The sequence below is a fragment of the Dama dama genome, chromosome 19 (assembly GCF_033118175.1).
Source record: "Dama dama isolate Ldn47 chromosome 19, ASM3311817v1, whole genome shotgun sequence".
Lineage (NCBI taxonomy): Eukaryota > Metazoa > Chordata > Mammalia > Artiodactyla > Cervidae > Dama > Dama dama.
In genome coordinates, this window is record NC_083699.1 from 72,754,439 (window position 1) to 72,778,793 (window position 24,355).

At 58.2% G+C, this 24,355-nt stretch overlaps 1 protein-coding gene across 3 annotated transcripts in view; it reads right to left on the reverse strand.

Annotated features, from left to right (window-relative positions):
- COL18A1 (collagen type XVIII alpha 1 chain) overlaps positions 1-18,002 on the reverse strand; it is a 96,861-nt gene extending 78,859 nt beyond the window's left edge. For all 3 annotated transcript variants that reach the window (XM_061167437.1, XM_061167436.1, XM_061167435.1), the window contains exons 1-2: positions 17,894-18,002; positions 17,698-17,792 (exon numbers count right to left, since the gene is read on the reverse strand). In XM_061167437.1, coding sequence (XP_061023420.1) covers positions 17,698-17,792; positions 17,894-17,904 — 106 coding nt within the window. In that variant the 5' untranslated portion in view covers positions 17,905-18,002. The remainder of the gene's footprint in view (positions 1-17,697; positions 17,793-17,893) is intronic.
- Between the last annotated feature and the right edge of the window lie 6,353 nt (positions 18,003-24,355).

Here is a 24,355-nt window from a genome sequence, read left to right on the forward strand (position 1 = left end):
ATTACTTTGCCAACAAAGGTCCGTCTAGTCAAGGCTATGGTTTTTCCAATAGTCATGTATGGATGGGAGAGTTGGACTATAAAGAAAACTGAGTGCTAAAGAATGGATGCTTTTGAACTGTGGTGTTGGAGAAGACTCTCGAGAGTCCCTTGGACAGCAAGGAGACCCAACCAGTCCATCCTAAAGGAGATCAGTCCTGGGTATTCATTGGAAGGACTGAAGTTGAAGCTGAAACTTCAATACTTTGACCACCTGATGCGAAGAACTGACTCATTGGAAAAGACCCTGATGCTGGGAAATATTGAAGGCAGGAGGAGAAGGGCATGACAGAGGATGAGGTGGTTGGATGGCATCACCAACTCAATGGACATGAGTTTGAGTAAACTCCAGGAACTGGTGATGGACAAGAAGAACTGGCGTGCTCCAGTCCATGGGGTCACAAAGAGTCAGACATGACTGAATGACGGAACTTAACTGAACTGATGCACCCACATGTACCTATATATATGTATGCATGCACACACACACACACACACACACACACCTGTGTACACACATGCACATGCATGCACACAGACACACATGTACACACGTACTGACAATCTTTGAAAAGAGGTCTTATGAAATGAGGGTTGCTCTCCTCTTCCGAGAAAATTGGACTGCAAAATGGGAGATGCCCACCTGCTCCAAGGACACCTGTGTTCAGTGACCGTCACATCCTCCTCCCTCTGCTCAGTCCAAGCTCCCTGCATGGCGCCAGGCAGTTCCTTCCGCCACCAGGGACTGTGCCCGAGTCTCTGTAACTCCCAGGGTCTGCAGTTCTCCCACCCCCGCCTGAATGGCAGTCCTGGGGCCACTGAACACTGTGAGGAGGCCAGCAGAGAGGAGCCCTGAGCAGCACATGTCTGCAGGGGGACAGGACAAGCCAGGGAAGAAGAGCTCAGAACCCAGGAATCTGAGGTCAAATCTTAAATCTGATGCTGAAGCTGACACTCCAGTACTTTGGCCAGGGGCGCCAGAATCTCCACTGAAGGGACATCATCTCTGTGGCTGGCAGAGGCAGGGACTCCTCTCTGCCAACCAGCCCCGCCCAGGGCCCGTCTGTGTGTCAAGCATCAGAGCACAGGAAGGACCCTGATGGCAGAGACGTGAGGTTTAGAAAAAGAGATACCGCAGGCAGGGCCAGGATCTCATGCTGACCGGGAGACCCTGGAAGAAGGCCACAGGCCAACCGTCACAGGTTTCAAAATCCTTCCTGGAAGTGGCAGTAAGGCTGAAGCACCCAGCTGCAGCCTCGGCACCTGGGGCATCTCAGGCTTGTCATCACTATCTTAATCCCTACGGGCTCTGCTGGGGCCCGCCTGCCAGCCAAGCCCAGGCCACCACCTGGGGCGGCAGGCCCTGCCCAGGAATGGACGTGGTGAGCTGGGCAGTGTCCCACATCCTGTAGACCCTGCTGTGACACCCAGGTTTTCAGGGGGCTTTAGAGGGTGGGGCAGTGATCTGAGACCCTCCGGGGACTGCCCAGGGCCATACTGAACTAGTCACCAGGCAGGAAAGGGTGGACAGCCTCGGGCCCCATCAGACCTGTAGGAGATTGGGAGTCCCTGAGTAGTGGGTCCCACAGAGGAAGCTGTGGGCAAAGGACATGCCCTGTCCTTCAAAACTGCACAGCAATGAGGTCACCATCCACCTGTGCTCTGAACTGAGGGCTCGGTCCACACCTCAGACGGGGTCCCGGGGGCTGACGCCAGAGACGGGCCCACCTCTGCCACTGGTCCTCCCAAGTCCTCTCGGCCACAGCAGCACAAGACACAGAGCTTACGCCCCCTCCCTCCAAGTGGCCCTCTCTGCAGGACACTCCAGGCCAGCGCAGTGCCAGCCCCGGGCTGTCCCCACACCATGGTGTCCCCTAAACCTTCGCCCGGCTCCACAGCTGTCCACACAGAGGTGAGGACCAGACATATCTACCTGCAGCCCGCCCGCTTCCCCACCTGCCCCAGGGCCTCCTGGCAAGAGGGATCGTGTGTCCATCCCCAAAGTCCAGTGTGTGCTGTGTGTGCGCTGCCCCCCAGGCCACAGCCCAGACCCTGCGTACAGAAGGTGCCCAGTAACGTGGCCCTGCTCCTCAGCTGCTGTGGGGCTGGGCACTCCCCACCCTGCAAGTGCCACTGTGTGACCACGGGCGTCATATCAGGTGCCAGGCAGGGAGGCGGCCAGCCCAGGACCTTGAGCCGGACACTCTCCCAACCCCACGGCAGCCAGCACTGGCCCCTCACGGGCGGCCCAGCTCCCCCAGACCCAGCCCAGTTTGTTAGACCATTCTGGCCAGATGGCGGCTGAATGGCCAGGTGGCCATTGGCGCCCTGATCACATACACCCTGGAGGAAGCTCCTCTGTCCACCGTCCCAAGCCTCTCGCCTACTATCCACCTTAGATTCCCAAACCAGACGTGGGGCAGGAACATCTGGGCTGAGGGAGCTGGGTATGTCCAGTCACTGCCCAGGGGGACAGAGTCGCAGAGCCTGGTCCCCAGATGGCCTGAGGTTCTGGCCCCACCTGGAGACCATAGGCACCTCCCAGGGCTGCAACAATACACCTGAGGTGACTACAGAGTCATACTTCCAGAGATGAGGAGCAGCTTGGGGGCCCTGCGTGTTCATACCGAGGAGCTCGGCTCTGCCCTGGCCCCATGGCAGGGCCGCGATGAGGCATGCACACAGCAGTGAGGGCTGCCCTGGGCTGACCCTACGAGACCAGGACCCACAGAAGGGGGCCAACTGGCACCCGGCGAGGCCGGTGGCCCAGGGCGGTCTGCAGACTTGACCTCCCACCTAGAAGTGCACAGGACAGATGGCAGAACGCCAAGGTGCCCCCCTCCTCCACCCCAGCAAGAGCTCCCCCTCAGACCCCAAGGCCAACGGACCCCATTTCCCAGCTTGATTTGCCCTAAGGATGAGGAAGAGGCAGCAGTGATGACCGGCCCCTAAAACCTCTCAAACCACCTAGAAACTGCCCTCCTACCTGGAGGGGTCTGCGCCCAATCCTCACCTTCCCCGGGGACGGTGCCCCTGCTTCCAGGCAGGGAGAGCCCGTGAGCCTCATGCCCATGACACCATCTGAGTCCTCCTGGCACCGCCTGGCTTCAGTCTGCTGATGACCACACAGGTGTGGGTGAGACCCCTCATGACTGGGGGTGCGGGAGCCCCTCTGAGTCTCCAATAGCTGCCCAACAAAGCCATCCCCCCCACCCACCCCCAGCCCTATGAACTGCACCACTCAGACCTGAGGCATAGCTGGCCATGCACTTCTGGCCAAATTCATGAGCTTGGGTTCTCATGAAAGTCTCAGAAGTCCATCCAAGCATTCAGGAAGCTTCTATGAGCCCCAGCTTTGTGCCAGGGGTATTACCTGCCAGGGGCCTCAGGTGCCCTGGGGGAGGACAGCAGCCCAGGGCACTGATGCCTCGGACACCAAGCAGAGTGAAGGTTAGCGGCCAGAGTGGAGGTGCGGGGACCGGGTCCAGGTGTGGACGAGTCCACCAGACTGGGAAAGGGCAGAAGAAGAAGCAGGTGGAAGCTCAAGGTGGGTGTCAAACAGGAGGGGGTCCCCGGGGGCATCCCAGCGCCCCTTGAGCCACTATCCAGCCTCTCCTTCCCAGGCAACAGGAAGGCTGATGTGGAGGGGGGGTTGGGGCCCAGAGTAGGCCTATAACCTTTCTCCTCCAGGTGGGTGCAGGGTTAGGGAGAGCGGGCCAGCCAAACCAGCCCAGGAACCCCTGCCTGGCTCCCCAGGTCCCAAACTCCAGCCCCAAATGGCTCCTCCCAGGACAGGCAAAAGTAGTCTCGGGGATGGTGATGAGGAGCCACCTGTCTCCCCAGCACAAGGACCATGATGGTGACTGCAGAGCTCAGAGGAAGCTGAGTGCCAGGGTGGAGAGGTGCCTGCCGGTAGCAAGGAGGGTGTGCAATGAGCTGGCCCCAGGGTGTGGGTGCTACTCGGATAAACCTCAGGGTGAGCCTGTGTGAGGTGGGGGTGTGAGCATATCTGTACTTGTGCATGTGCATGTGTGTGTGTGTGTGTGTGAGTGCGCTGGGGTGGGAGGAAAGGAGCTATGGGACAAGTCGAATGTGCGCGGGGCTCCACGGTGCCCACCCCTGTGGGTGTGAGAGTCATAGCCACTCAGGAACCCCAAAGGCTGCTCACCCCAGTCCTGGGACCTTGGGGGCCGAGGTCCCTTGCACGGAGCTCTCGCTCCTCCAGTACAAGCAGGTCCCCAGCGTGTGGTGCCCAGATCTTAGCGGCACCCTCTCCTGACCCCAGTGCCCACCAGTCACTGCCCAGTTGTGGGGACTCCGTTTCAGGAAGGCACCACATGCCTGCGGCTGAATTTAACACAACATGAACTTCGTTCATCTCCGAGCAAAGATGCCACCTGCCAACCCTCCCCCACTGTGAACCCAGCCCTTTTTGACCCCATGGGCGGCACCTGCAGGACCCACCAGACAGACAGGACAGTTCCTAATCAAATGAAATCGAAGCAAGTCAGGTGGTAGAGAATCCAGCATCTCACCACCAGGAAAGGAGGGTCTGGTGAGTCAGGAAGGTGAACGAGCTAGGCGGCGTGTGCTCCTAGCTGCACTAACCTGCACTCCACTGTCTCCCCCCACCCCCGCCCCTGGGCTGCATCAGAGGCCACGTGATGGAGCAGGAGGGGGTGTCACCTGCCTGGGGCCCCAAAAGGAAGGTCAGGAGGAGAGCCTGGCTGCCAGCATGGAACTCTGCTCTGCAGAGAGGGAGTCCGGACTCTTCCTTACTTAGCATAGCCTCACTGCTCTACACACACTGGACTCCACTCACTGGGTGCGCCTCCCTCCTCCTCCCCTCCGACTGCTGCTGACCCTGCAGTGGGACCACTCCTACTGCTCAGCCCACCCACTGTCATTCCTGGGATCAGAGGCACGGATGGGTGGTCTCTGAACGTGGGCTGTGGGTCTCTTCACAAGGGGTACTAAGCGCCGAGCACGGGGTTGTCAATTTCAGCAAGAACAAACCATAAAACTGCAAACACTTCTGGGGACAAAGTCCAGTCTCACCCAGAGCCCTCTGCCTGCCCGTCTGCCCGCAGGAGCCTAGAGTGTGCTGAGCGGGACCCTCACAGGCAGCAGCTAAGCCGGATACAGTCAGCACCCGTGTAGACGCGCTGGGAAGCCTGCTGGGAGCCACAGAGAGGGGCTGGCTTTCCAGTGTGGGCATGGGGTTGGGGGGGGGGCGGCGCTGAGGAGCACAGGTGGGCCATTGGCAGCCCTGCCCCTCTGGGTAAAATGCAGGGATGTGTAGTGGGACACGGAACCTGGCCTGGGGTCAGGGACCATACTGGATGCACATGCTGCCCGCAGAGCCCCTGGTCCAGAGCCTTGGAGCTTCTCGCTGGAGTCCTGCAGCCCTGGCTCCTGGCAGCCTGAAGACAGCTGGCTCCGCAGCTTTCCCTGCCCACACCCACCACTGGCCCTGAAGGTTCCAGGGAGCGAGAAGACGGAACCATCTTGCCGGGCCACAGGAATGCCACCCCAGCTGGCCATAATAATCCTGTTGCCAGGATACAGGTGAGGAAGAAACGCATGGTGCTGGATTAGAGTCTAGACGGTGTGACCTTTCTCCTCTTTCTCCAGAAATGGGGACCCAAATCTCAGTGTCACGAGCTGATAGCTCGGATAAAGAAGGACGCTGCTTGCGGTGCCCCGTGGAGACATTCCTATGGCAAGAGGGCCATCGTATCTGCCCGGGCAGCAAGCGCCAGCCCAGGGCGGAGCCAGCCGCAGGCCCTACACAAAGGGGCTTTCATCCGAGGGGCCCCTCATATCCTCAGTTACCAACGACCAGGCTCGCAGGTGGAGAGGACACAAATTGGGAGGGAGAAACTCCCGTGCTTGCTGCAGATGAAGCCGGTGTGGTCTGCAGCCAGGCAGAGTCCCACGACCATCGCGAACGTCACCACAACTCAGGGTCGGCCACCAGGCCCAGGAATGGCACAGGCCATAAGGTGACCCCTCAACCTAGCCTTGGGGGCATGAAGACTGGGGTGGAGATGGCACGGCTTCACCTTGGCAGAGGCAGTCACAACTTGGGTTTGGAACAGTTTACCCCACAGCCAGTATGTGGTCTTCCCAACATGCACACCCAGGTCTGGGGAGCCGGAGCTCACAAAAGGGCAGAGTTGGCCCGCTGACCACTGAGAAGGGGCAGATGGATGGCAGGAGGGCAGGACACATGGCCCAGACCCCTTGGCACAGGGGTGGTTGAACCAAGACCCAGAGCTGTGAGCCGCAGGGCAGCGAGGACACCCAGGAAAGACGTCGCAGGGACCCCAGGCCCCGGCACACGGACAGGCGTGCTGGGCCATCCAGGGGCCAGTTTACAGGCACAGGGAAAAGGCAGGGAGCCCCAAGGCTCGGGCAGTCACAGAGAGTAACCATCACTGCTGATACCACGATGTCCACTCAGGACACCGTGGCACAAGGGGGTCTCTGCAGACCCCACCGTGCCTGGGGCTCCCAGAAGCTCAGGCCTGGTGCTGCCCTTTAGGACATGGCTCCAACACACATGTCCTGAGCCGGGAAAATGGGAGACACTCCTCATCACTCAGACCTTTAGAAAAAGCACGTGATGGCACAAGGGCTGTTCTTGTGAAGAAAAGGGCAAAGATCAAATCAGACTCTTCCAAACACCTACACTCAGAGTGAGACAATGCCCCGGAAGCACTCATCATCCCAGAATGTTCCCAAGGGATGCTGGTGTGTAACTGGGAAAACGACGGGAAAGGAGGATGGGGTGAAGGCGGGTGGGGCTGCGGTTTTAGAATTCAACCATCCCATGTCTCTGGCTCAGCCTCTTCATTCCTTCTGGGGCTACCGAGTTAGTGGACATGAGTTTGAGCAAGCTCCAGGAGATGGTGAAGGACAGGGGAACCTGGCCGGCCTGCTGCAGTCCGTGGAGCAATAGAGAGCAGGACTCGAGTGAGTGAGGAACAGCTACCCAGTGTCTAGTAACCAGTTAGGATCCAAAATCCAGTTCAGCCTGCACTGAGTGGGGTCTTCAGCGGGGACAGAACAGACCAGGGAGATCAGGCTGCTGAGGACAATGCTGCGCCCAAGGCCCTGGATTCTGGAATCTGGGCAGAGGAGTGTCCCTGCCCCTCCTTCATCCCATGGCCTGGAGGAGGTGGGGAGTGGGGTGCTACTGCACAGCCTCCCCACAGAGCCCCCTGAGGTCCCTGCCAGGAAGTGACCTCCGGGCTGGGCCAGCCCTGGCTGCTCCCAAGATGGCTGGCAGAGGGCCTGGTGGGGGTTGGTCCACTTCTGGAAGTCAGGGGACGAGAAGGAGGGCAAACCAGGCCCAAGGCTCAGTCCCCAGCTCCTCTTGGCTACCCGCCACCATCGCGTGCTGCCCAGGGGACATAAAGCCAGGCTTGCCGGAGTCAGGCCGACCTCTTGGTTGCACACCCTGCCTGACATCTCTGCTCTGCTGAGTACATAAGCTCTCAGAGAGGTCCCTGTGCCAGAGGAGAGGGTACAACAGCCTGTATGTGGGCAACAAAGACAGCATTTACATGGCAGGAGCCCACTTCGCAGACTGGCCAGTGTGGATGTTTTCGTAAGTGAAGCAAGTCTGGCCCCCAGCTCCCACTGGCCCTTTGGTCTCTCAGGATCCAGACAACTGAAGGTCCACCCAGCACCCAGATAACTGAAGGCCCATCATGGATGGCTGAAGGTCCACTCAGGCACTGGTCCATTCGATGAGCTCTGAGTACTGTCCACTTGCTCAACAGCTGGTGAGCTTTTCTTTATAAAAATCTTCAACATGCCAGGGTGCTGGACAGAACTGGCACTTTTTGGGAATGTGCTTTTGTGCCATTTGCCTCATTCTCCAAAAATAGAACAAAGCGGGTCGCTGTCTGACCTTGTGGAGGATAACACCCAGCCCTGCACTGTGAGGGCCCGGCCAGCCAAGAGTCCCAGGACAGCGCCCCACACACAGTCGCTTTGCTCACAGGCCCATCTAGGCATTCTCGAGTGTTCCACCGTCCTCCCTGGCCACGCTCATCTGCCCCCTGTCCACCAGCTTCCCCCACGCTCAGGCTTCCATCACCAGTCAGAGCCCAGCCCAGCATGTCGGAGCCCCCAGTGCCACAGGGGACACGTGTGGTCACTCTGGGGCTCAAACCCTGAGAGGTCCCTAAGACGGGCCTGTCTAACCTCTCCACAGACAGCCTCAGCCCAGGGTGCAGGACACACAGGCCAGAGAGTGGACCCTCGGGACTCGGGGCCAGCAAGGAGACACCAGGGCCCCCACAGGACGTGGGGGGCATCCCAGGGCCTTCGAATGTATTAAAGTTTCCATGCCAACGGGAAGCATCACTTTACAGATGATAGGGTTTGCCATCACCGCAACTCCACCCCTTTTGGTGACCCAACCACACACACTGGACATAGTCGTGTGACTGCTGGAGCAAATGACCACACATCAGGGGCTCAAAACCACACAAGCTGAGCTCCTACAATTCTGGAGGCTGGAGGTCTAAGACCCAGGTCAGCATGACCGTGCTCCTTCCCGGGGGCCCCTTGGGCCGGCATCTATAAGAGCCTGTGCACTTCGGCTCACAGCCCCTTCCTGCATCCTCCCATCTCTCCCTCAACCTCTGCCTCCATCATGTCTTTCTGTTCTGACCTGACCCTCGGCCTCCCCCATCCCTTCGCAGGACCTAGGATTACACATAGGACCACCTGGATAATCCAGGGTAATCTCTGCAGCTCGGGAGCCTTAATGCCATCCAAAGTCATTTCACCACATAAGGCAGTGTTCGCAGTCCTGTGGATGCCGACACGGATGCCTTGGGGCTGAGGTTCAGCGGACCATGTGCCACTTCAGTGGCACATGGAAGTAAAAGTTCAAATGAGGCGAGTGCTTGTCTAGGTTTCTAAATGTGGACAAGTTAGGTGATTGGACAGTGAGCTCCCTGTCTGGGGGTGGGGTGTGGGGGTGTTATATCATCCGGGGAGCAGACTGACTGGCAGCTGGCTCTCCCGAAGGCCTCCAGCTTCTGCACCCAGAAGGACCATTCATCCACACAAGCCAGATCGGAGTCGGCAGGGAGGACAACCCAGGTATGTTAAGAGGTCGGATTTCCCCACAATGGCAGTAAAGGCTGTGTAGGAATGGGTGGTGTCCATTCTCAGTTATCTCACAATATGAGGTTATGAAGGATCGGCAGAGCATTGCAGATTCTGAGTCACCGCCGGCTAGACCCGAGTTTCCCAGGGATGGAGGCTCATTTTAGCCAGAAACAGGAAGGCCCCGGCTGCCCTGTGGCCTGGACTGAGACGGTTCCCCTGGTGCCATGGGGATAAGGCTGAGATGTGAGGATACAAAATAAGCAGAGGTTGCTGCCAACACTGCCCATCAGGGTGGGGGCAGGGTAACCCTGCAATCCCAGGACCCAGAGAAGTGAGCAAAGTGTCAGCCAGAACCTGAAAAGGGGCAGGAAGGCTGGGCCAGGAGGGGCATCTGGGCTCAGAAGGGACCATCTGCATCCCCGCCCTGGCCAGCAGCCAAGAGGCTGAGGAGCAGCCAGGCGGTGCTCAGTGGAGGGACAGAGGATGTCTCGCTGCAATAATGATTTACGGGAGAGAAGGCCTCCCCCAGCCACAGAGATGTGCTAGCTCCACAGACCACCTGCCCCTGGGAGCAGAGGTCCAGCAGCCCTCTCCTGGGGGCCTGCCTTCTAAAGCCCTCAGGCCCCCCACGAAGGGAAGAGGGGTCAGTGCTCGGTCACCCAGCAGTGGCTGGGTGGGGCAGCAACTGGAGGGGTCTCGAGGCGCAGGGTCAGGTGGGGAGACCGTGAGCACAGACGGGATCAAGGGTGGCTTCCCTTCATCCTGGCTGGAAGGCTGCGGTGACCGAGGGCAGAAAGGATGCTGTGCTGCCTGCTGTCCGAGAGACGCCGCCTGGGTGACATCCCAGCAGGCTGAGCCTGGTTCCCGGCACTGACAGGGCCTCGACCCAGGAACCCAGGAACCGGCCTGGCTGGTGGAGAACAAGAGGCCCCGTGGAATCTCAGTGGGAGAGTTTTCAAAATACAGCAGCCTCATAACAGGATGCAACAGGCAGAGGCAAGTCTGCGTTCCCTGAATTGCTCCCATGGGACGTGTGGGTGGGCGAGACTGCGCTGGCCCAGGGGCCCGAGCACTGGGAGGGCTTCGGGCCTCGGGGTGAGTGGGCTGCTTTGTCTGACACTCATGATCGTTTCAGCAGGCGCAGCCCACGGACAGGGAAGAAGCACAGAAACCACGTTCCGGTCACGTGGACCCATTTCCTGCTCTCACCAGGCCCTCCTCTGCGCCCCACCCTGGCGGCTGGCTGGGACCATCCCTGACATGATGTTTCGGGAGCCCAGTAAGGGCTGTCAGGATGCATCCATCCCAGGGAGGCTCCCTGCAGAAATGCCCTACTCAGGTCCGCAGAGCCCACTGTCCTTCCCAGTTTACAGACCAGAGGCACAGAGATGGTGAGGAATCTGCTAAAGGTCACATAGCACTAGAAGGCAGAACTGGAATTAAAACCTCAAGCCTGGGCACTCAGCCCACATAGCAGATGGTGCCCCAGCCACAAACACAAAGTGGCCAGCCGGGCTGCCTGCCAGTTGTACTACATGAGGATTTAGTGACCCCACACTTGTTTTCTGCAAGGACCAGCTCCAATTCCACGCCCAGCAAGGTGGAGTCAAGAAGATAAGAGCCCCATGTGGCACGTGGCCCCCGGGGCTCTGCCAGCCCAGCCCAGTTTGCCTCTCGGAATTCTCCCAAGCCCATACCTCCCCTGAGACGTGGATGGGTCCCAGTGTGGTCCCTGAGCAGTGCCCCACCTCCACAGGAAAAAGCCATAAAAAAACAGAAGAAAAAAAAAGCCCCAACTCCATGCTTTAAGGAATTCCAACCCTGACCACAAACTAGAAACTATGCCAAATATGCCCCCTGCAAGGTGACACCATAGGCGGACATGATGATGAGGAAGGCGATGCAGGGACAGAGAACAGATGTCAGAGCAAGGAGATGTGTGGAGGCTGAATAACACCAGCACCTGCACCCTCACTACAGAGAAACTGCGTTTCTCCACTTATCACAGAAGCAAGATTTTCAAAGCAACAATGCCAGCCCTGGCAGCTTGGGCTGAAAAGTTGAAGGTACCTCCTGTCCATGTAGGGGGATGCCCACCCTCCCGCGGGTTCCAACCACAGCCATCCACCCCCCCAGCCCTCGGCCCCAGCACTAACAAGGGGCCCCCCAGACGAGGAGCTCAGACCCCACAGTGGATGTACTCGGCCAGCCCTGTGTCACCAGGGACACTGCTGTTTACCTACCTATCGGGCCAGGCAGGGAGCACGCAGAGGTGCTCAAAGGTGAGTCAGGAAAGACGAAGTCGATGGCCTCAGGCCAGAAGGCTGGGGTCACCACCCACAACCTGCCAGCCCCAGACTGACTGGGGTGAAAGGAAGGCCTTCCGAAGTTCTCTAGTGCAAATCCTGATGCTGTCCCTCAAGACTCGTGAGCCCTCACTTGGGAGAAACCCTGACTCTGTGAGACTGGCGCGCTGGCACAGGACCCAGGGTGCTCAGGGAGGCAGGGCCCCTCCCGAGGGTCAGCACCCCCTGCATCAGGCCCTGGGCCAGCTGCCAGGGGTCCCAGAACGTTACCTCCTACGACCCTGCCCTCCTCACAGCACGGGTGGGGGGTGGGATTTCCCACCTGGCACTGTCACAGCAGCAGAAGCCACATAAATCACTGTAGTCGCACCAAGATGAAGTCCCCTGGTTTGCCTAAATGGGAATGAGGAAGAACGGTGTCCCTTCATCCTGGAAGCCACAGGGCCCCTGGATCCAGGTCCCAGCAGATGTGCCCCCCATCCCACCCCCCGGCAGCTGGTGGGCACCCCTCCCCCAGGCCCTTCCCATCCTCTCTGCTAGGTGGGAGCCTGGGCACAGTACACCCCTGCTGGGATGAGCCCTCCAGGCCCTGCTTTCTCGCCAGCTCAAGTCTCAAAGCAGAAGGTGCCTCTCAGCTCACCGAGAACCGCCCGCCTGGCAGGCTCTGTGCAAACAACAGACCCAGCTGCCTGAGCCTGGTACCGGTGCTGAGATTTGAGCTCAGACTCAAAACAAGCAGGCCTGACTGCCCAATCTGAATCTGCTCAAGAAACAGAGCAAAGAGTAAAATGAGCACTGGACACCAAAATTAAATGAATGACTGGATGAATAAAATAAATTTATAAGGTGTGACATCTGCAGGTGTTCGGTCCGGGCTCCATAAAAACCACTGAAACCCGTCCATCAGGAGCACGGGCAGGTTTCTGCAGTGTCCAGCCAGGCCCCCCACAGTGACCCATCACCTAGATGCTAGGTCCGGTCACACAGGCCCATCCTGTCGCCCTGCAGAACCATCCGTAAGCCCTCAGTTCTGGTCTCATGGCCTCTGTAAGAAGACACCCTGTGAAGGTCAACCCCGTCCATGGTCAGTGCCTGGGCCAGCTAGACCCATGGCAGAGCCACCTGGTCATCCAGAAACCAGGGGTGGCTGACAGCCCCACTTGTCGCCCCAGCTCAGTGCTGGGTCCTTCTGCCCTACCCCACCAGCCTCGTCACGGTGGATCAGCCCCGGAGCGTCCCCATCTACAAGCGTGGAATTCCAGAAAGGTGTACCAGCCTGCAAACAAGTCCTTCTTCCTGGGCGCTCGCTGAAGACAGCCAGGAGGCCATGCTGAGGCTTGCCTCCTCTGCTGGAGGAGCTGGGGCAGCGGACGGGCCCCTGCAGGCAGGCTGGCGTAACACAGACTCTGCCCCACAGCCTCCAAATTTCATCTGACTCAGCGCATCTGTGATCTAAAGCTCCTTCTGACAGGCGTTCAGTGCAGCCCAGAACCGCCAATGGAAAACATGACCCCAGGGGCCAGCGCACATCACCCATCCACACCCTGCTGGAAACAGGCTGTACTGGGGAGCAGCGGGGCACTGTGTTTCCTGGAGAATCCCTGAGCAATGCCGTGGGCACTGCAAGGTCCCCGACAAGGGTGGAGATACCACGTGCTCAGTCACTTCAGTCATGTCTGACTCTGCAGCCCCGTGGACTGTAGCCCGCCAGGCTTCCAGGCTTCCTCTCTCCATGGGATTTTCCAGGCAAGAATACTGGAGTGGGTTGCCATGCCCTCCTCCAGGGGATCTTCCTGACCGAGGGATCAAACCCGGGTCTCCTGCATTACAGGCAGATTCTTGACTGCTGAGCCACTGGGGAAGACCACTAGGAGATACCACAAGCAGCAGCAAACATAAGGCATGTCAGACACCAGTGCTGAGAGAAGCTTCATGGCGTGGCCACCTGCTGCTCGGAGCACCTGCCCCAGGTTAGGGCAGGAAACTGAGGCCAAGCCCACCACCCCTCCCCCTGCTCCCAAGGTGGCGGGAGGGCAGGGTGGGGCTCAGAGGCCCAGTCCTCCTCAGGAAGGAGCTGTACCTGGGGGAGGGCTCCTCCCAGGCCCTTTGCCATCAGATTTGGGAGGCAGGCATGCCCAGAGGAGCCACATGACCTGGCAGGTGGGCAGAGCTGTGGGAACTCCCCGGCACACTGCAGCAACCCACCCCCTCCTCAAAGTTCTCCTTATCCTGGGGACATTGCCATCAAAATATATCAAATTCAATCATCTTATGAGCATGTTAAACATATATTTTAATTTTCCCAGTAATCTCTCCCCTATTCCCACCAATACCATCCAGTTCCGGGTCATTCTGTGTCTTACATCCTGCAATGTCACCTTCTACCCAGACGTCAGACAGCTGGTGCTTGGCCAGCTGTGTTCTGCAAAGAGAGGTCATTGTGGGGTTCTCTCTCAGATGACAGCTAACCCAGATCCTCCAAGTTTCTGAGCAGAGCTGAGACTAGAATGTGCCATCTGTGGTCTGCCCTCACAGGTACCAGGGTGGCCACACCTCCCTCAACCAGGGCTGCAAATGGGCATGTGCCATGGGGTGATGGGTGGCCACTGAGGACAGACATGGAGCAGGGATCTGCTTATTAGCCACAGCTGTGGCAAGACCAGCTTGCCCCTCACCCACTGCATCCGACCCCTGAGCACTGGCAAGAAGTCAGCCCCTGGGCCTGGAGGCCACCCCCTCTGCTGACCAGTTCTTCCTAATACTGCTCAAACCACAAGAGGGTTTGCTAGCCATCACGTCAGAAGACTGGTCTTGCCCCATTCTGCCCCCCACGGAGCCCCAGGACATCTCCAACAACCCAGATGAAGAGAGCCAGGCACTCTGGTGGGGAGAAAATGAGTGTGTGCATGTGTGTATACATTTGTGTGTGTACATTCGTGTGCATGTGTGCACACATGTATGTGCACGTATATACATTCATGCATGCACATGTGAGTGCATGCATGCAAGTGCGTGCATTTGTTGCGCATGTGTGCACATATGTGTGCATGTGTGTATATTTGTGTATGCAAGTGTACATTTGTGTGTGCACATTTGCAGGTGCATTTATGTGCACATATGCTTGCATATTCACATATGCATGTGAAACATTTATGTGTGTGGGTGTGCACATGTGTGTGCACATTTGTTGAGCATGTGTGCACCTGTATTTTCAGGGTGAAGTAGGCCGGGCAGGGCAGGCTCACCCAGCCCCTCAAGCTCTGGATGGAGTCAGTTTCTCTCCTTCCAGGTTTCTGTGCAAGGACTTTCCCCCTCCTCCTCCTCCTTTTAAAGGAAAGCAGAAGTGCTTGAAAAACAAGTTTTGCTGAAATTCAAGACTATCTTAGAGGTCCTGCACCTGAACCTTGAAGACTCCCCAATGACACGGCCCCTCGAAACAAGTCTGCCTTGGATGAGAGCTCCTTCCTCAGCTTAGGTCCCTTACTCAGGTCCTGTGGACCAGGAATGAAGACACTGCAGACGTGGGGACACGCGGGGTCTTGGCTGTGCCTTGTTCAAGCCCAAACCCTGCAGGACCACCCAGGAAGTGGGGGAGGGGAACCACAGCTATCAGCTAAGACCTGGACCCACTGATGGACGCTGGGAGGTCCTAGTGGTGAGAAAAGGTGGGACACACAGGTCTGGGGGTGTGGGGCAGGGGGAGCTGAGAGCCTGAGCCCAAGATCATGTGTGGAAGGGGCCAAAGACAAAATGACTCAAGTGATGCTCTTAGCCTAGTCCCTGCCATCCTGCAAATGCCCACTGGGCAAGGTCCTTCTTCCTCAGCCCTAGAGGACTGACCCACGGGCAGAGGGCCACTGTAACAGGCGCCACCCCTGTACTTCCTCCAGGACTGGGACCGCAGGCAGCTCTGGACCTCCAGGCTGTAAAGCCACTCGAAGTGTCCCTGAGGGTTCTGGTTATGCGGGAGCTCATGGCACCAGTCAAGAGCATCAGGGTGACATGGCAATGCCTCAAACAAAACAGCAAGAGACTTGGGGGAGGGGTCAAGTGCAGCTCAGAGACAGACACGGGAAAGCGCATCATTTGAGATCAGAAAAAATGTTAAAAATCAGCCAACAGGGCTTAAGTTTTTGACTCCCAAGAGGAATTCTGAAGCATTTCCAGGACAAATTGAGCCCCTGCTAAGTCAGGATTTCACATACATTAGCTCTTCTCCAACAGTGTCTAGAGGGGGCACTTATTACCCCATCCCAAAGGGATTTGGCCCAGCACGGACAGGACCTGAGTTTTCCCCACGAGGGGGAGGGGTGGGCAATGCACAGCCCGCTGAGCCTGCTTCCTGCTTTAAGCCCCAGGGAACAGAAAGAGCTGCATTCCATCAGGCACCTCGGAAGGGGCTTCCTTCCTCCCAGAGGACCTGGGACTATGCAAAGCCCCATAGCAGCCACGTGGTGGGACAGAAGATAAAACACACCATTTCTTGATCTGTCACGCTCCCCCCACCACTCCCAGAGTCTGCCTTAATTTGAACACCCTCCGAGTTCTCACCTCAGCAAAGCTTGTGGACATAACATTTTATTTTTCCTTTTCTAATGCCCAGTCATCACCCTTGATTTCCTCCCCTTGGTCACAAAACTTCATAAGCTGAGGTGTGGATGCTTCAGTGTCCTTCCTTTCCCAAGAGGATGCACGATTATAAAAGAGGCTTTGTGGTTACACATTCCTGCACAAGCCTGAGGGGGTGGTCCCGAAAGCCACCGCAGTAGTTCCAGGAGGTCATAAGGGCCCCTAGAAATCCGAGGACCCCAGATCCCGGCAAGGACAAACACTTCCTAAAAGCACCCCCTCCGCCACCCAGGTTAACACAAATACATGAGGAATTACCTGCTCCTCTACAAACAGGTGCTTTCCACACCATCTCTTTAAAAACGTCTTTTTATGAGGTGGTTACATTTTTAAAAGGTCTGCGTTGCTATTTAACCCAGTGACCAAGCTGACTGGAAACAATGAAGCAGATTACCGTGGCCGTCTCCCAGGAGCCCCCCACCCCCAGCTCATGCCCCCTCCCCGGCCAGCTGTGGCAGCAGGTGTGTGGCCGCTGTGGTGACCACAGTCAACAGTCACTCTGGCCGCGGGGAGCGGGCTGCCCAGGACGGGTGTAAGGGCAAAGGGTCTACTTGTGAAAAGACACCGACTCTTTGGGGGTGGGGGCTCCCCTCGGGTCCGGTAGCCCTCCTCCCCCAACCGCGAGCTCCTCCTGGGACTTTGCGGGGGCCTGTTGGGGACGAGGACCTGGGCGGCCGTCTGGGTGTGAACGGGGTCCCCCAAAGTGGTAGCAAAGGGAGTTTCCGTGCGACCGGAGCGGCCTTCCGGAGCACCGTCTGCGGTCCACGCGGGAGAAGCGGCGAGCGGGCGCCGCCAAACAACGGACCTCCGCGCATTGTTCTCGCGGCTGCTGCTCGGCGCTCGGCCGCATCAAAGGGACCGCGCGCAATCCGACACCACGGAGGGCGCGGGGACAGAGGCCTGGGGCCCGGGACCCGGGCGACGCACAAAGACTGGCCCTGGGGAAACCTGAGCACTTTTGCCTCAACAGGTTGGAAACCACACGGCTGCGCTCCGCACCGCGCCGTCCTCCCCGGAGACCAGCCTGACTCCGCGCGGTAACGCCGGGTCCCAGAGGTACGACCAGCTGCAGCCGCCCAGGCGCTGGGAGGTACTAGGCCGGTGACGGCTACACAGGCCTGGGTCGGGCGTCGGATGCCCGGGCGTCTCCGAGCCACCGCGCGTGTAACGGCCGCTACCACGACCTCGGCCGATCCCTCGCTGGCCCTCTGCCGCAGCGCTGTCCGCCGAGCACCAACTTCCCCGCAGAGTCGCCGAAGTTTGGTCACGATACGAGGATCTCAGGACGCGGACCGTCCGCACCATCCCCAGCCCGACCCGCCCCGCGGTCCCGGGCACGCCCAGGTGGCCCGAAGCCCGCAGTCGAGGACACTCCGGACATACGGCCCCGGCCCGACCCCGGCCCCCTCCAGTCGCCGCCCGCTGGCCAACTGCACGCGTCGGCAGAACCGGGACCGCCTCCCAGGACCGAAGCCGAGACGGGCTGGGCTGAGGCCGTAGCCGCCTGGGACCGGCCGAAGACCCGCACAAAGTGCGGCCGGAGGCGGACGTCCCCAGCGCAGGCACTTTCTTGTGGGCAGTGGTCTTACCCGGCTCGGCGGACGCTGCGCTGACCCCAAGCAGCAGGACCAGGTGGGCGAGCAAGTCCAGGAGGCGACGCCGCCGCGGCTGCAGCCAAGGCCACCTGCAGGCACAAGCCACAGGTTAGGGCACAGCGCGCGCCCCCGTTCCCCGCCCGTGCGACCTCCCGGAACCCGCCCGTCCGTGGCCCTGCGCGGCCCGCACCTCGGCGCCATGCTCCGCGAGCCGGACGTCTGTGCAGCGGGATGCTGCGAGCTCAGCCGCGGTGCACCCGCTCGGCCAGCGGAGCTCTGGCCGCCGCGGGGGCCAGGCCGGTGGCGGGGGGCGGGGGCGGGGCGGGCGGGGGCGGGGCTGGTCAGGGGGCGGGACGACGGGCCTGGGACGGGAGGACCGACCGGGGCAGGGGCGGGGCGGAGGGTGGGCAAGGGGCGGAGCAGGCAAGAAAGTGGGGCCGGGCCCTGACAGGGGGCAGGGCCGGGCGCCGAGCTCTGCACGCGGCCCTGGGCCCGGGGCGGGGAGTAGATCTGGAGAGGAGAGGGCTTCGAACCCCCGACCTGGCTCATCGGCCTGTCCCCGGGTCCTAGCACCCCTCCTCTGCAGCCGTGGTGTTTCTCCCGCCGCCTCAGCAACACCTGCCCCTACCGCTGCCCACGACGGCACCCGGGGTCTCTGGCTCCAAACCGCGGGTGTACGGCCCTGCGTTTATTTGGGAAGGGGGACTGTAAGCAGGGGATTGGTCCTCGGGTCCTGAGTCCGATGGGGCAGCGGAAAGGAGGGCTATATGAACAAAGACATTACTCGCCAGGGGGCGGTGGTTGGAGGAAAGGGCAGCTGGGCTTCTCCTGCCCACCCTTTCGGGCACAGTGGCCGCGTAGTGGCAGCCCACCCGGCCTTGCCGCCTTCACGGGTTCGGGGCCCAGCACCGTCGCGTCCCCAGGCCCCACTCCCCACGTTACACCTGGAACCCTCCCAGGGGATGGGCCCTGCACCCTAAGAGGCCTCTGCCCTGGAGCTCCAGCCCCCAAGACCTGGTCCGGGAGGCGCCCCCCCTCCCCCGTTGGAAGTCCAGTTGCACCCCACCCTAGCCTTCCAGGCTCACCCAGCCCCTTCATCCCCCTCTCCCCCAGCCTCCTTCACTCTGGGAGCTCTATCTGGTCATTTCTTCTTCCTCAGCCCTGTGCTCCCAACCCCCACCTGACCGCCTGACCTCAGTCCCTCCCTCCACCAGGCAGCTGCTAAAGGGGTCCTGTCCTCAGACCACCCACAGGCCTCTCCAGGCAACCAGAGCCCCTCACATCAGCCTCTTAAAGTAAACTCACATTTCCCTGAATCTGATCCCCTCGCGGTTTGCAAAAAATAGGGTCCCCGATGCCATCAAAATCAGGGGTCCCAGGGCCATTGCCCTTGGCTTAGTATCTCTGCTAAGCCCTCTGGATTCACCCCCCTCCTTCTCCATGCTACCTCCTGATCCTGGTTCACCTCCTGCCTGGAGCCCTGAGCCATGTCTGCAGTGCAGACTCTGGGCCTCTCCACGCCTTGCTGGGCATTCCCTGCAACATCGGCACCCCCAGCCTCACCATCTCTCAGCCTAGATCAGCCTAGAAACCAAGCCCCTGGTCTGGCCCCCTCCACACCCTCCTGTATGTGTCTACCCACTCTCGGCCACCACCTCCCCAGGTTCTGGCCAGCAGGCTGCTCCTGGAGCCTCCTGCAGTGGCCCGCAGCCCCTCCCTCCTTCCCTCCTTTACCCCCCTCCTCCTGCTGGCCCTGCAGCCCTAGCAGAGGGCCTGCTGGGATTCCAGTCCCACGGCATCATCCCCCTCCCCCATCTGCTTCAGTCTTCAAAGGCTGATGGGTGCTGCTGGGCACCCCAGGCCACGTCTGTCCTATCTTGCTGAGCCTGTCCACCTGCTCACCCCTCCGTCATCATCTGCTTCTGAACCTGGAGTCCTTCTCCTGGTCCCATGAAAAGGGTGCTCATGACCCAGGGCGGCGAGAAGAGAAAGCAACTTAGAGGATTATGACTGCATTTTTTTTTTTTTTTAAATGAAAGAGAACAGCATTGAATAGAAGTGCAAAACTTGTTGTCTATGTATGGAGGGGTTGGGTGGGGTCCATGTGCATGTGTGTCTGTCAGTAGGTGTGTGTGCAGGGGATGCCTGAGTCTATGTGTGAGCAGTTCCTATGACTGTGTGTTGTTGTGTGCATGTGTGTCTGTCAGTGTTGTTACTGGATAGAGCTTGGGTCTGCTCGCCTGATCATAGCAAAGCCAACCTACTGATGCTGTGTTGTGATGAAGGAAAGTACAGTGGTTTTTTTTTTTTTTTTTAAAGATTTATTTATTTATTTATTTTGGCTGTGCTGGGTCTTCGTTGCTATGCGTGGGTTTTCTCTAGTTGCTGCCAGTGGGGGCTGCTCTTTGTTTCAGAGTGCAGGTTCCTCATTGTGGTGGAGAGCGTGGGCTCTAGGGCGCGTTGGCCTCAGTAGTTGCAGTACATGGGCTCAGTAGTTATGGCACACAGGATTAGTTGCTCCATGGCATGTGGGATCTTCCCGGACTAGAGATTGAACCAGTGTCCTCTGCATTGGCAGGCAGATTCTTAACCAATGAACCACCAGGGGAGCCCCTACAGTGATTATTATTGCAGGTGCCAAGCAAGGAGACCAGGCAGCTCATGTTCAAAAGACCCAAACTACCCGATGACTTTCAGAGAAGGCAGCGTTTGGGTTGAGGGCTGCAGCTCATGGATGTTCTTCTGATTGGTTGGTGATGAGGTAATCAGGAGTCAGTATCATCAACCTTCTGTCCCAGCCAGTCTGGGGTCTGCATGATTGTGGTCAGCATGTGGTCCCCCTCCTCCACCTGGGTGGGGTCTTGGTTTCTGCAGAACAAAGATTTGGGTCAGATTGTTGTGCGCATCCCTTGAGGAGAAGCCAGGACCCTGCTTTATCACTGACCATTGTTGGAGCTATCACTGCTGCTGTGGGCTGGCTGCTTCTCCTTTGTTTCTGGTTCCCTGGCTTCTCTAATTAGTAACTCCTCTAATCTAAGCTTTTTCTACAAATGAGGACCAAGGACTGGGGAACACAGGAAGGCTTTTGTGCCTCGGAGGGCCCCGCAAGGTCCTGTGGGGTTTCAGTGTGTTCAGATCCCTGTGTGTGTGGCGTGTTTGTGTGTGTGGTACTGGGTCCTGGCAGCATCCCTTCCTGTGCCTTGCGCCATCTATCCATCTGGCCATGGGCTGCAGCCCTGCTCCAGGGTAAGGAAGTTGAAGGGCAGGGGTCTTCAACCTCTTCCTTCTCCCCTGCCCTCCCAACCCAGCCCACTGGGCCTGACCGTGGTTCCAGGAAGGAGAACCTAGAATAGGACGGCAGTGCTGTGTCCCTGCCCACACTGGGGACTGGAGTTTAGCCATGTCTCCCCTCTCTCAGATCGGAAGCCCCCCAGCAGGGGCAAGCCCCCCTCTGTGGGCTTTGGAGGGAGGGCCAGCTTCAAAAATACACAAATGGCCTTTTTACTGTGAAACACTTATGACTGCAGAACTTACAGCTGTGAAAATACACATCTTGTGCTTATTTTTTTCACTGACTGTCTTATCACAGACTCACTGCTAGGTGTCTCCAGAGTTCCCGTGGCTTTTGCATCTTTTTTTTATTAGAGCTTTATTATATCCACAAATATCAATAATGCGTCATCACTGTAGGAAAATACAAACTACAGACATGTGCGAAGAAAATAAGACCCCAAATGCATGCAAGCAGCACTGGATTCTGTGTCTCCCTGCCCTCCTTCACAAAGACTCCCACCAGGGAACCGAGTGCAGTTGGGTCCAGGCAGCCCTGCCTTCCAGGAGCGACAGACCCACGTCAACTCCTCCCAGAGAAGGAGGACCCCCGCTGTGCCTGGGGCTGGGTGGCAGGCAGGTCCTCGGAGCACAGTCTGGGAGGCAGGGGAGGTTCCGCCCTCGGGTGTTCCATAGGGGCTCCAGAGGGGTGGGGGAAGGGTGTCCAAGAGCAAGGGCCCTCAGTGGGAAGGGAGCTGGGGAGAGGGCCAGCCTGAGCACAGCGCAATTCTGGAACACGTGGTGTGTTTGAGGGGGGGTCGCATTTGGAGAGAAGTATCAGTTGGCCTGTCCTTAGGCGCGGGCCTCTCTCCCTGTTCCTCATGCTGGTCCCATCCCTCTCCAGTGCAGCAGGCCCCACAGATGACACAGAAGAGCTGTGCTCCTCCCAGCTCGTCCCAGTGACACGCAGGGACCCACAAGACCAGGATGCTTGACTGATGGAAACAGAGGCTCTGCCCCTCCATGGCCAGTGCTGGGTGTTTGTGTTTTCAATCGATACAGGGCTTTTCTGATGACAGGGGCCCGGCTGCAGTCACACCTGTGCGGTGGGCAGCTGCCTGTTCCATGGGCGCGTCCTGGGTGGGACTGTGGGTTTGTGCAGAGAGAGAGAGCACGTGTAGGGAAGGGGCTGAGGGCCCAGCAGACGGAGCAAGGCCAGAGACAGGAAAGGGAGGACATCTGACCTCTGCCTGAGCTGCTCCTTCTCCTTGTGTTCAGAGACGCCACTGGGCTTGCTGCAAGACAGAAGTAACTTTTCACTGGGAAAAGGAAAGTGGTAGACAGAGCTGGCTGTGAAAAGTGTATCCAACACAAAGTGTATCCATCGTCGTATCTAGCTCCAGACCTGTCACATGTCAGTCCTCAGGCCCTAATCGCCCGTCCACCGTGTCTGAGACGTAACTGCGGCTGGAAGATGAGTGGACTGGCAGACCCTGGCCCTGGGCCCTGGCCTCTGATGGACTCTGCCCCCTACCTCCTCTGCCGCCCCCATTTCTTTTCTCTGCCCCACCGGGCACATCAGGGTGAGACTCCATATTTATTAGCTTTCAAGCCTGCTGCCCTCACGGCCAGTGTCTGCCTGGAGCCCAGGCATCACAACTTCTGTATTTTCACCTGCAGCTCCAGACACCAGCCTCTGGTGGACCCTCAGTAACTACCCGCCAGGTGAAGGACAGGATTGCCACTGCCTTTTGCAGCAGGCAGGTCTGAACCCTTCCCGGCAGCCTCACCTGGATCTCAGCCTCCAACCAGTAGAGCGCTGGGCACCAGGTGGGGCAGCTGATGAAGCTGGTTTTCTTGGGGGATTTGTTGACAGAATTTGAAAACAGCAAGTAATGATGACATGTACGTGAAACGGACTATTATGTCCCCAAGAAAAATCTAATCAAACGGGGAATGTGTATGTGGAAAAGCCATGTCTCACCCTGTGAACACCACATGGCGCCATGATAGGAAACACGCGAGCGAGGAGGTGAGCAGCCTGCTGTTAGAAGTGACTGTCAAAGCTTCATAAATACACATTTCTATTAACTTTGGGCCATGCCATTTCCTCTTTTCCCTGCTGCACGGAAATGCCTCGGCTCAGGTTAATCACGGGGGAAAGGGGAGGGGCCTCCGAATTCTCAAGTGCATCCTCTAATGACCTGGGACACTCCTAGTCCCCACTGAGGCTCATCAATACAAAGGAAGTGCGTGTTGCCAACTCCGGTGAGTAGAAGGAAAGGGTCTGGGTGACCCTCCCGCCCCTCATTTCCTGCCCACCTGGCAGCCTTCCAGCACAAACAGGACCCCCGGCCCCTTCTGTTCCCTGGGGCACGGCCTCGTTCAGACAAGTTAATCAGCGTTGCTTGTCCCACCCAGGTGACTGGGGTGACTGCTCAGTGCAAACCAACCCCCAGCTGCGTGTACAGCCCCCAGCACCACACATGCACACACAGCCTGTGTCTGCTGTCTTTCAAAATCAGCATCAGGGGGCAGCCTGTGTCCTGTCTGCCCTGCCCCCACCCCCCGTGTCCTCGCATCTCAGCCTGACCTCCTGGTCCTCCGAGCAGTTCTGATGGCCACCAGCAGCCCAGCACTCACCTCCACGTCAGGCTACTTGACTTTCCTGCAGAGCACTTCTCAATAGTGCTCTTGTTCTTTTATTTTTTCACTTGTCCGTTATTTGTTTGTGGTCTTCCCACTTCCCTCCAGGAGAATTCAGCCCCCTATCCCTGCCCAGGGATGGTGTCTTTGCAGTGTGCAGGGCAGAAGAGAAAGGGAGGGAGGGAGGCAGGCAGACATATTTCACAAGCGACACTGGCACCCCGGATGGAGCCTCCAGGGTGGGACCGCATTGTACCCAATAATGTGTGGGACCCAACACAGCCTCCAGCCTCCCTCCTGGCATGTTTGACCACCACTCCTGCACTCACCCTCACCCCGTTCAGAGAGGGACCCAACTGAACCAGCTCCATTATAGGTCACTGAAAACCCGAAATATTACAGATAAGGCCCCCCCATCTGCCTCCATGCCTCAGCTCCCCTCAAAATTAGTCCTCGTCACTATCCTTCTGCTGGCTTTCAAAAATGCATTTCATAGATATTTGTTACTTTATAAACCTAGAAAGTTGTTTAGTGAAATTTTAAAAGCATGCACAAGGTAACACTTGTGGTTCTAAACTTTGCTGTGTTAAAACACTAGCTCTTTTCACATCAGCATATACACATTTATTTAAATTGTTGCACATGTATTCTGTGGGAATCATACCCAGTGATCTCACTATTAATGAGATTTAAGTTGTTTTCGATCATTTGCTTAAAATAATGTACTTCCTGAAAA